Below are 12228 nucleotides of genomic sequence, written 5' to 3'. Positions count from 1 at the left end.
AAATCAATAAATGTAAAATTGAAAATGTAAGATTTAATTTATTCAATGAAGATGTCAATAGAGGGAGCTCCATCTGCATTTCATAAAAAGGAGGAGCAAATAATAGTGAGAGAGAGAGAGAGAGAGAGAGAGAGAGAGAGAGAGAGAGAGAGAGAGAGAGAGAGCAGTTCTTCTTTGAGACCGGACACCACCGACCGACACACAGATAGAGCAGAATGATCCCGATCTGTGATCATAAACTCCTCATATTTAACCTGCTGCTCATGTCAGGTAATAGTTTATTCAGTTTATTCTGAGCTCATGTTCTCAATCAGGTCCGAGTTTGCTTTCAGCTGCATTTCTCTCTCTTTATGTTTTCAGTGGTGGCATGGGAGACAGAGATCTTGACTTTCACTGCACATGAAAGAGGAAAAGTTGAAATACGGTGTCCTTATGAGTCTGGATATGAAACAAATGATAAATATCTCTGCAGAGGAAAATGTTTACCGCTAAATAAAGACATTCCTGTTGATTCTGGATCTGGAGCTGAAGACGAGAGATTCTCTCTGACTGATGACAGAAGGACACACAACTTCACCGTCACCATCACTGATCTGAGAACAGATGATGAAGGCCAATACTGGTGTGCTGTGAGGACAGGACTGGGAAGACTTGATGACTTTAGAGAGATTCTTCTGGAAGTTAAACCTGGTAAGTCAGATTATACTTTATATCAGTGAAGTGGACAGTGCACATAGATATGGTGTAAAATACATATAAACATAATTAATATATGACTAATATACTGGAGAAGTAACATTACAGAAGTCTCTTTGTGTCTGTGAGAGTTCAGTTCAGAGATGTAGAGGCGAGATAACAGAAACCACAGTATCCTCTGCACATGCTGAGTGTGTTCACACCAAACCAACACAAACACCGACCCACAATACTAGAAAAAACTGAAAATGAAAAAAAAACTGAAGCAACTTGTATTTGAGTTGTGCAGTTCAAATGTATTTTTATACTTTTTTTCGTAACTTGCACCTGAAAATGTCGGTGTGTGTTTGTATTTTGTCACCTCAGGTGTTTCTGTAGTGAACGATGTTCTCTCCATTATCAGTGTCTGTAAGCGGAGCTCGCAGTGATAGTCCGTGTGAATGAATGTAAAGCAGCAATAGCTGACATTATTGACACGAGTCTCTGATAAAACAGGATGGACGTCAGTATGCTGAGCAATAAAGAGACTCTGAGACACTTAAATCTCTCGTTTATCTCTGATTTAGTGTCTGTCGTGTCTGCTGAGACTGGACAGCATCTGAACATCACCTGCCGTTATGAAAATGATTTGAAGAACAATGTCAAATTCATCTGCAAAGGAAGTGACCCGTCGCTCTGTGAGACATCGGGTATCAAAGTTTCATCAGAAAGAGCCATTAACGGACGATTCTCTCTGAGAGATGATCAATCTGCAGGAGTTTTTACTGTGACCATCACGGATCTGACACTAGAGGATTCTGGGATATACTGGTGTGGAGCTGCAGAGACACGACTAAAGATCAAGTGGATTTCAGTGACTGAGCTCAAGATGCATGAAGGTAAGATCAGCCATTTGATATCATTTTTAAAAACATAATCTGAGTGTTAAATGCGTTAGTTAAATATTAATTTGTCCTTTGTTTAACGTAGAAGACTGTAATGAACAAATGTCGCTGGTCTCACACACAGAACTATATTTCCACCACACCCTGACTTCAGTGAAGTGTTAATAACAGCTTTGTGACTGGAAAGTGGTCACATGACTTTGTGCCCCTTCTTCTAAAATGCATGCTCAATATATACAAGCAAACAATTATAAATAGCGTTTATTCTGCAATAACTGCATAAACTACAGACTGTCATTTAGATAATGTTAAAGCTGCAATCCGTAACTATTTTGGGTAAAAAATGATCCAAATTCCACTTTTCAGTGTTCAAAGCTATCTCCTTACCTCAGCCAGATTCCCAACGGTAAGCTTGTAATAATGTGTTATAATTTGAGTGGTACCGGTGGATTTCTGCAGGAAATTCGAGCATCTCTTAGTGTCATTACGTCACGTCTGTACACATAAAGAAGAAGATAGTAGTATCAATTGTAAGGATGATGCAGGTGGCGGGTCATTTTTAGCCTTTTTTTCACGTAGTCAAATATTGCTGATGTTGTTAGTATCACAGCGGTTCGATAAATGAGTGACAGCCACACATATCCAGGCCGTATCCAAATGGTGGACCTGCAGAGAGTGGGTCAATTAAACTCCGCCTGTAAATGCTGACATCCTCAATAAACCAGTCTCCAGCGTGACGAGTCCAATCTTTTAAATAATCTTAAAGGGGGGGTGAAACACTCAGTTTCAGTCAGTGTCTTGTCAATCTTGAGTACCTATAGAGTAGCATTGCATCCTGCATATCTCCGAAAAGTCTTTATTTTTTTAATAATTATATAAGAAAGATGCGCTGTTCCGAGTCTTTCCGGAAAAAGCCGAGCGGGTGGGAGTGTGTCGTGTGAGCAGAGCTAAATAATGACGTGTGCGCCGCCGTGTTGAGTGCGTCGTAAAGCTGTGTCATCACTAACAGCGGGAAAAACTTTATTCAAAATAAAAATATGGCTTTTAATCAGATACAGCCATACATCTATGATCCGGAATCAGACCCAGAGGCTGCAGTTGAACAGGAGCAGCAGCAAAAACGACTAGAGCAGGACGTCTGTATGTGGTACAAGTTATACACTAACTATATAATATGCTTAGCGGCTTGTGTTATTTACATATTTATACTTGAATTATATCGTCGTATTTTTGTCTTTGAAGGTGTACATGTGGGAAGTGCAGTTGTGCACGTGTGTGTGTGTGTTTACGCGTGGTTTGTGTAGACAGTAAGCGGAAGGCTAAGTTAGTGTTTACATAGAAAGACACGGAATAGTAGCGCATTTGAATGAAGAAGCGCGCTTATTTAGTTCAACATATTTCCCCCCTCTTTGTGTATTGTTGTTTGGAGTGCTTTTACAATACACAAACATAAAGTTACACATATAGTGGCCAGCTAAACAAATGTACACGCACTACACATCGCATGCTCCATTGATCAATTAACTATACGTGATCATGTTTGGGCTACTTGATGAGCATAGGCAAAAACACAGACATTTGAAGCAGTCTTACTCACCGCCTGCGGTTCTAACGTTGGGACCTTTATCGTTGGGACTGCTCCATCCTTCAGCATTAGGCGATCGGGAAAATGCGGCGTCGAGCTGGGCCTTGTTTATGAAACAGTCGGCACCGAAATGCAGCGAACAGATATAAACATTCGCGCAACTCAGTTGCTGATCCGGAAAAGCAAATTCCATCCACTGTTGCCTTAACGCGGGGTTTTGGCGAATCTGTGCAGGACTGTCTTGGTCTGGCAACCAAAAAGCACTTTTTTGGTGACATTGTTATGTGCACATCACCTGTCCAGCATCCTACAAGCCAGCGCTTTGATGGGCGTAGCCTGTTACTTTCGCTCTCTCCCTCTCTCTCTCTCACGCGCTTCCGGTAGAATTGTCCGTAAGGCCCATACAAGGAAATTCCGCCCCCATTAACGTCAAAGGGGACGCATGATCTCAAAAAACTTGCCGAAACTTATGACTAACCGGAAGTAGTATTTTTGACAAAGAAATACTCCCATCAAACGTCCACCTTAACTTTTGAAACTTTGTCTATGTTTAGTATGGGATTCCAAGTCTTTAACAGTGTAAAAAGATCAGTATGCATGAAACAGCATTTCACCCCCCCTTTAAGAATATCTATTGATCTTATATGATTTCTGACCTGTAATGTTGCCATAATCTTATGTTGCCATAATCATACACAGTTTTTTTTCCATTTGGCCAGAGGAGATCTGGCACTCCGACTGAGTCTGGTTTCTCCCAAGGTTTATTTCTCCATTCTGGCCCTGAAGGAGTTTTGGTTTCTTGCCACCGTCGCCTTTGGCTTTTGGCTTGCTCAGTTGGGTTACATTTAAACCATATTCCTGATCTGCCCACATTGACACTATATGATAATTGAAATGAGCTAGATAACATCACCGTTTTCTCCAGAACGGCTGTACAGTATTTTCCTGTTAAAACTGTGAAGCTGCTTTGAAACAATCGGCATTGTAAAAGCGCTATATAAGTAAAGGTGACTTGACTTGACACACTCCTCAAAACATTAGATTCATCCGCGCTGAGGAGCCGAGCCGATGCACAACCCACCTAAAGATGATAATTCCACAAAAAACTGCAGTTGCAGATTTCAAACAGAGATGGCGACAAAGAGGCAAAACTTACAGACTGCAGCTTTAATGTCCTAATCTGTAGATAATGTAGATGTGACATCATGCATTAAACCCAATGATTATTTGTGCTTCAGTCACATCAGAGAGAACATCAGCTAAACCAACCACAACAGCTTCAAAACACTCGACTAAACCAGCGTCTAAAGATGGAACATCCATCAGAACCGCCATATCTTCAACCTCATCACAACCACTTCCAGCTTCATCGTCTCTTACTTCACCATCACCACAGTTACAACTAGGTACGTATTCTGCTGCTTTCAAACATCAGATCGTCCAGATTTGTGATTATTTTCTGATGTTTTTTTGTCTGTTTTTTAAGGTTTTAAAACATTCGTCATGTCATCGGTTATGATGATACTGATGTTGTTTGGTTTTCATCATTTATTTATTTCATAATGAGACAAAAGAGAGAAGGTAAAACTCTTTCTCTGTCAAAACATCTTTTTTTACATGCTGTAGAATATTTGTCACCCTCATTTACATAAGTGGACTTTCAGATCTTGTCAAACGAAAGGCCTTTAATTATATTTTGTCTGTTGTCATGACCCAGGAGTGCAGATGAAAGGTGTCGTTCATGTCTCGGGTGAAACCCTGCTTACTGAAGAAGTGAGTTTCATTATGTGTTAGTCTGAGTTTGATCTCAGTCTGTTGAATTCTTATCACCTTTACCAGTGTTGACCATGTCATTGCTCAGGTGACTCTTTCTTCTCTTATTTCAGACCACTCAGACTGTCTGTCATTATGAGGAGATCATTTGCACAAATAATTCTGCTGGCTACAGTTTGGGCCTTCCAGTGTTTGGTGAACACGACGCCTTTGATACTCTCACCTATTCAACGGCCATATATCAAACTACAGATCATTCAGACAGGACTTTATTAGGGAAGGAACTACGGGCTATTGTTAGTCCATGACCTTATAAAACTGAGGGAAACTGTTCGGTTATGTATCTGGATCTGAAGAACTTTTAAGTATTTTGAACCATGAGTTTTTTTGCTGTTAAACATGAGATAAATTCAGTGAAACCCAAGGTCTAGAGACACATTTTTCATCTTTAACTTGTGCGCTGCATTTTTGGAATACCGTCCCAGGGCGTGAGACACGAGCACAACGAATAAAGACGTCTAGAGCGTGTTTACATTGAAAATCAATGGAAAATATAGCAAAGTGGAATGGACAAAAGGTTCTGTGTGAACAGCCCCTAATACTGTGTGTATCTACAAGAAAACTAGGGTGCGTCTCAATCAGTTCTCTAGCTCCTGAGCTCATAAATCAGTATATCCTCTACATAAATCCGAGCACTGGTAAGGACGGTAAAGGACGCTAACTCACTTCAGTGCAAAAAAATGCTCTTCTTAGAATTTTTGTTTTGTTTCTAATATAGATATCTAAAATGTTTTAAATCAAGATGCATTTACTAGATAAGTAAAATGACATTAGCCTGATAAGCCAGACCCACATCAAGATGTTTGGTCTGGAAACTCACCATAGACAGCTCAATCCGAGGGGCGGGATAAACGGTTGTCTTTCAAACTCCCTCTGCACGCGATAGGATAGTGCTACAACCAACCAGAGCAACGAAGGTGAAGCAGAGCTCGTTGACAGATTAAACATTCACCGTATCCGGTCGGCTAAACTACGGACACATCTTCCCTTCTTAAGAATGACTTCAGTGCCGTTCTTTGTTCTTTTCTCAGAGAAAAGCTTAACTCCAAGTCTTCCAGAGTCGCGGTCAAAGCTGATTCGAAAGACCGCCGTTCGCCAGTTTCTGTGTTTACTAGAAGCACACAAACGCAACTCGGCCGTCATTAAGTTAAGCTCCGCCCACCGACTCTATACACGATGTGATTGGCCCGACCAGAGTTTGCCGTTTACAGCTCAGAAGACTATTGAGAGTTGCTAGACGACACTCGCGGCAAATTAGATTTACTGCCGCTAGGGTATGTCTAGATTTCTAGGCTAAAATGACATAAGATAAAAAATAAAATAAAAAATACAAAAAATTATCTTGTTTCTGACTAAAATCTTGTTTCTTGTTTCTGTCCCAAACAGAAATACAATTTATTTTTCTCACCCCATTGGCAGATAATTTTGTTCATTGTGAGCAAAAAATCACTTCATTTTGACTTTATTTTCAAGAAAACAAGAAAAAATATCTTATGTCATTGTACTTATCTAGTAAATGCATCTTGATTTAAGATTATGTATTTTTTTTTTTTTTTTTTTCACTGGAAATAAGACAAAAATACAAAATAAGAAGAGCATTTTTTGCAGTGTATACATTGGGACACTGATGACTATGTAGGAAATTATTCGGATAAAATAACTCAAAGGGGTATTGAATTACAGTAAAAGGAACCATATACATATAAAAGGATTCAAAATTAATATTTAACACTTTATCAACTATTCGTCCAGCGATACGATTGAAATTAGAGTACACTATCAATCCTGAATCGGGATATTAACCGTTACAACGGCAATAATATCAATTTTATGTTCACTGTTTGTGAGCTTAGGTAACACAATCGATCAGTTTGAGGCAGTAACTTATAAACACAGCCAAAGACACTGCTGGACTTTTGCTGCGTTCCACTCCACTTTTAGACACACATTTGTGAACTTCCCTAAGCACTTCCCTTTGGGGAATCCCGGTGGCCATTTTTCATGAAGTGGACGAGGGAAGTTTATATGGACAGACCCTCGCTCCCTCGATTATGAGACGGAGGGAAGTTAGCAAGTGAAGGGCATAATAAAAACCAACTGGAACGCAGCTCTGGCTTCAGGCTGCAGAATGGGGCGTGGTTTCATGTGATGCTCTACTCGGATTGGCTCGGTTGACTTCATATACATATATGACAGGAAATGTGTTTAGAGTTGTGTAATGCACAGAAAAAACCACATTAGACTACATCCGATTCTGTTATTAATTATAAAATGTGTATTCTTGGTGAACGATGTACACAAACTCACAAACAAATAAGTTATTTATTTGTTATTTTTGATTTTTGTTGAACCCTATTTTACAAGTTTTTTTTTGGCAAAAATCAAGTTCAAGGTTATTTTGGCTGGAAGTGGGTTACTCATAACCAGACTATATCAGGTCCATAGTTAACTGAGATGGTCAAATGATGGCTACTGCTTGCTGGGTATTTGGAAAGATTTGTATTATTTATTTGTATCTCTTCATCTAGATGAGCCGTTACTGCTTGTTCACACAAATCTCTTTTGCATAAAGTTTGTTCTACTAATTGAATTAGTCTGTGAAGGAAAATGACTGTTTTAAACCAGACGTATATCCCACTATGAACATGTTTATAGGCCTATATTTTAGTAAGTGCAGGTTCATCAGTATAGTGTGTGTGAAATAACAGCTACACTCTTTAACATCTGCTGCTTTTGTCATTCTTCCTTTTTCACATTTTCTCATTTTTTTCCGATAAACTTCACATGAAGACTTAATATAAAAATTGAACAATGTCAAAGTAACATTTTATGCCCATCCTGTCATTATGGATAATAATGTCAATGTTACATCATACTGACACCAAGTGGTCAAACATGCAGTTTAAACACATTGATTAAATATATTTTCAGTCATGTGTGTTCTTAAAAGTCCTAAATCTCTTCTAAGGCTGAGACTGAATTTATTTGTGTCTGCTAAATCAATAAATGAAAAATTGAAAATGTAAGATTGAATTTATTCAATGAAGATGTCAATAGAGGGAGCTCCATCTGCATTTCATAAAAAGGAGGAGCAAATAATAGTGAGAGAGAGAGAGAGAGAGAGAGAGAGAGAGAGAGAGAGAGAGCAGTTCTTCTTTGAGACCGGACACCACCGACCGACACACAGATAGATCAGAATGATCCCGATCTGTGATCATAAACTCCTCATATTTAACCTGCTGCTCATGTCAGGTAAGAGTTTATTCAGTTTATTCTGAGCTCATGTTCTCAATCAGGTCCGAGTTTGCTCTCAGCTGCATTTCTCTCTCTTTATGTTTTCAGTGGTGGCATGGGAGACAGAGATCTTGACTTTCACTGCACATGAAAGAGGAAAAGTTGAAATACGGTGTCCTTATGAGACTGGATATGAAACAAATGAAAAATATCTCTGCAGAGGAAAATGTTCACTGCTAAATAAAGACATTCCTGTTGATTCTGGATCTGGAGCTAAAGACAAGAGATTCTCTCTGACTGATGACAGAAGGACACACATCTTCACCGTCACCATCACTGATCTGAGAACAGATGATGAAGGCCAATACTTGTGTGTTGTGAAGACAGGACTGGGAAGATTTGATGACTATAGAGAGATTCGTCTGGAAGTTAAACCTGGTAAGTCAGATTATACTTTATATCAGTGAAGTGGACAGTGCACATAGATATGGTGTAAAATACATATAAACATAATTAATATATGACTAATATACTGGTGAAGTAACATTACTGAAGTCTCTTTGTGTCTTTGAGAGTTCAGTTCAGAGATGTAGAGGCGAGATAACAGAAACCACAGTATCCTCTGCACATGATGAGTGTGTTCACACCAAACCAACACAAACACCGATACTAGACCTACAATACTAGAAAAAACTGAAATTATAACTGAGCAACTCAAATTATTTGGCTTTCATCAGCCTTTTAGAAGCAAGCCTTTTTTAAATATTTGAGTTGTGCAGTTCAAATGTATTTTTATACTTTTTTTCATAACTTGCACCTGAAAATGTCGGTGTGTGTTTGTATTTTGTCACCTCAGGTGTTTCTGTAGTGAACGATGTTCTCTCCATTATCAGTGTGTGTAAGCGGAGCTCGCAGTGATAGTCCGTGTGAATGAATGTAAAGCAGCAATAGCTGACATTATTGACACGAGTCTCTGATAAAACAGGAGTCAGTATCCTGAGCAATAAAGAGACTCTGAGACACTTGAATCTCTCGTTTATCTCTGATTTAGTGTCTGTCGTGCCTGCTGAGACTGGACAGCATCTGGACATCATCTGCCGTTATAAAAATGATTTGAAGAACAATGACAAATTCATCTGCAAAGGAAGTGACCCGTCGCTCTGTGAGACATCGGGTATCAAAGTTTCATCAAAAACAAACATTAACGGACGATTCTCTCTGAGAGATGATCAATCTGCAGGAGTTTTTACTGTGACCATCACGGATCTGACACTAGAGGATTCTGGGATATACTGGTGTGGAGCTGCAGAGACACGACAAAAGAACAAGTGGATTTCAGTGACTGAGCTCAAGATTCATGAAGGTAAGATCAGCCATTTGATATTATATTTGAGAACAAAAAACTAATGATTCCTTCTTTGTACACTAGCTAGTGAGAATGCCAACCACACATCGCTGGTCACACTTACACCACCACACCCTCGACATCAATGAAGCGTTACTGACAGCTGTGTCAGGGGAAACTACAAAGAAATCACATGACCTCGTGCTAAAAACGACATTGCATATTTATTCAGAAAAGCATGCTCGATGTATTAAAAGCTTTGCTTAATCGCTTTTCTTTAGTGTCATCATATCTGTAATAACTGCAATAAACTGAAGACTGTCATGAATTAAACCCGATGATTATTTGTGCTTCAGTCACATTAAAGACGACGTCAGCTAAACCGACCACAACATCTGCAGATCACACCAGCAAACCAACGGCAGCAGAAACTGCATCTAACAGACCCGTCACGTCTGTATTCCCTCAATCATCATCATCATCATCATCATCCTCAATATCACCTTCAGTGCGGTCCCCATCGTCTAATATTTCAGTGTCATCAAAACCAGAACCAGAGATGATGAGTTCAGTCGCTCAAAGTTTTGAATGCCTTTTTTTGCTCAATTTTCTTTAGAAATAGGACATTTAGAGTCACATCCACGTTTTTTTTGTGTGTCTGTTTTTCAAGGTTTTACCATGTTGGTCTTGATGGTGGTCTTAGGGATCCTGACAGTGTTTGGATTCTCACTGTTCATGTGCTTCAGATGGAGACAAAAGAAAGAAGGTAGCCGTCTTCCTCAAAAACCATTTTTATTACATCTCATTTTCCTAGTCAAACTGAAGTTCAGAGTCACAAAACAATAAATCTGGTGTCATAAAACAGAGAAACAGCCCAGAGATGTGGTTCAAGGCCCGACTGAGCATCTGCCCAATGGAGACGTGAGTTTCATCATGTACCTGTTTGAGTTTGCTCTTTTATTTGTGGAGTCCAATCATCTTCTCCGATCTTAAACCATTTGATTTTACTCTGCTCTCTTCTTTTCTCTTCTGTCAGGCCACTCATGCTGTCTCTGATTACGAAGAGATCCTGAACACACTTGATCATCCTGACTACAGTTTGGTCTTTCCTGTACTATATGAACACGACGCCTCTGTCTATGCTTTGGCCCAATTACCCAGCAGCCCCTCTGACGATCTCAACTACTCCACTGTCAAGTTTTCAGCCACACTCCATTCAAACAGGACTTCTGACGGGCCGGAAACATGTGAATACGCCACCGTTATGCCATAAACGACTGTGGACAGCAAGTTAAGATTAACTCTTAAATGCGTGAATGTTTCGCTGATCATTCGTACAGATTCGGGTCTATAGCGACCCGGATCTATATCTAACATGGAACGATCTCTACCTGTCGCAATGATATAAAACTCTTAGAGTAACAATTACAGCAGGATATTTTGTTACCTTTTGGAGCTTTGAAGGGTTCAGTTTGAGGCGTGGGGGGTTGCGAGGGAATTGCAGGGGGTTTATAAGTTGATGACAAGCAATTAATTCAATTTTAATTAAATCATTAAACAAATATGCTAAATAATAGGGGTGTGACGAGATCTCGTGCTACGAGAAAAGACAAGCTTTCTCGTCAAATATAAGAAGCTGTCTTGCAATATTGCCATGAGCCTGAGGGTAAAATTAGCATAGAATATGCCACCGCTGTTACATTTACATTACCCCTCCACTGTCGTCTACTTACTGTCGGTGAGTCAGTTAGAAACCTGTCGGATTTTATAAGGGAATACAATCCATTTAATTCAGTTGCACAGCGGTCGCTTCAATTGTAAACTATTGTAAATGTCTGATCTGCTAACCCAGTTACACACACACACACACACACACACACACACACACACACACGTGACGAGAGTACGGTGAGATGATCGACAGGACCATGGCAGAGGATTTGTGCACAGCAGAGCCTGAGTGTCTTTCCACAAAGGCAGTGCTGGTGCTAGTTCAGAGCTAGAGTCTAGTTTCAAATCGGTTCTTTGTGTTTCCACAGCCAAAGCACCAGCTCCAAGCCAGGAAAAAGTGGTTCTTAAGTAGCACCAAAACATTGCTGGGCTAGAAGTAAGAGCCGCTTACGTCAGGTGCTGAGGGCGGGATCAACAAGATGAACACAAACTTGAGATCCGCCATTTTGTAAATAGCAGCTAATGGAGCTAATAGCTGCTGCTCGTTTATAATCACGTCTATACAAATTACTGCAAACTGTGTGAATGCGTTCTATTCACAGTGTTTTGATGCCGATGATTTACGATGCCGAATCAATAGTAAAATTGTGAAATTAGCATAGAATATGCCACCGTCGTTTACTTACTGTCGGTGAGTCAGTTAGAAAACTGTCGGATTTTATAAGGGAATAAAATCCATTTAATTCAGTTGCATAGTAGTTGCTTCAATTGTAAACGTCTGCTCTGCTCACCCAGTTACACACACACGTTTATAATCACCGTCTATACAAATTACTGTGAACTGCGTGAATGCGTTGGATTCGCTGTGTTTTGATGCCGATGATTTAAGATGTTGAATCAATAGTAACGCAACGTTCGGCATTGTTGATGGAAGGCTCGTTCGAGATGCATCTGCACTGTGACATCGCCGTATGACATCA

The 12228-nt window shown here is 39.8% G+C and overlaps 1 protein-coding gene across 3 annotated transcripts; it reads left to right on the top strand.

Annotated features, from left to right (window-relative positions):
* Positions 1-162: 162 nt before the first annotated feature.
* Positions 163-11537, top strand: si:ch211-114l13.12 (CMRF35-like molecule 8). 3 transcript variants are annotated; one of them, XM_067440612.1, is made up of 7 exons: positions 163-270; positions 361-690; positions 1263-1574; positions 9934-10143; positions 10248-10343; positions 10443-10498; positions 10614-11537. In XM_067440612.1, the coding sequence occupies exons 1-7, from the start codon at positions 216-218 to the stop codon at positions 10848-10850; spliced, it is 1296 nt and encodes a 431-aa protein (XP_067296713.1). In that variant the 5' UTR covers positions 163-215; the 3' UTR covers positions 10851-11537. The 3 variants fall into 3 exon arrangements, with proteins under 3 accessions (XP_067296713.1, XP_067296712.1, XP_067296715.1); XM_067440611.1 differs by lacking the exons at positions 163-270; positions 361-690; positions 1263-1574 and adding exons at positions 8145-8250; positions 8341-8670; positions 9284-9595; XM_067440614.1 differs by lacking the exons at positions 163-270; positions 361-690; positions 1263-1574; positions 9934-10143 and adding exons at positions 8145-8250; positions 8341-8670; positions 9284-9595.
* Positions 11538-12228: the final 691 nt, after the last annotated feature.

This window comes from Pseudorasbora parva, chromosome 4 (genome assembly GCF_024679245.1).
Source record: "Pseudorasbora parva isolate DD20220531a chromosome 4, ASM2467924v1, whole genome shotgun sequence".
NCBI classification, from domain to species: domain Eukaryota; kingdom Metazoa; phylum Chordata; class Actinopteri; order Cypriniformes; family Gobionidae; genus Pseudorasbora; species Pseudorasbora parva.
Note: the sequence above shows the minus strand (reverse complement) of the source record. Positions and strands in the feature narration are given on the sequence as shown.

Coding starts and splice junctions, on each gene's coding strand:
- si:ch211-114l13.12 (XM_067440612.1), top strand. CDS start 216: ATGATCCCGATCTGTGATCATAAACTCCTCATATTTAACCTGCTGCTC. Junction 1,575..9,933: donor TGAGCTCAAGATGCATGAAG/GTAAGATCAGCC, acceptor TTTGTGCTTCAG/TCACATTAAAGACGACGTCA. Junction 10,344..10,442: donor ATGGAGACAAAAGAAAGAAG/GTAGCCGTCTTC, acceptor GTCATAAAACAG/AGAAACAGCCCAGAGATGTG.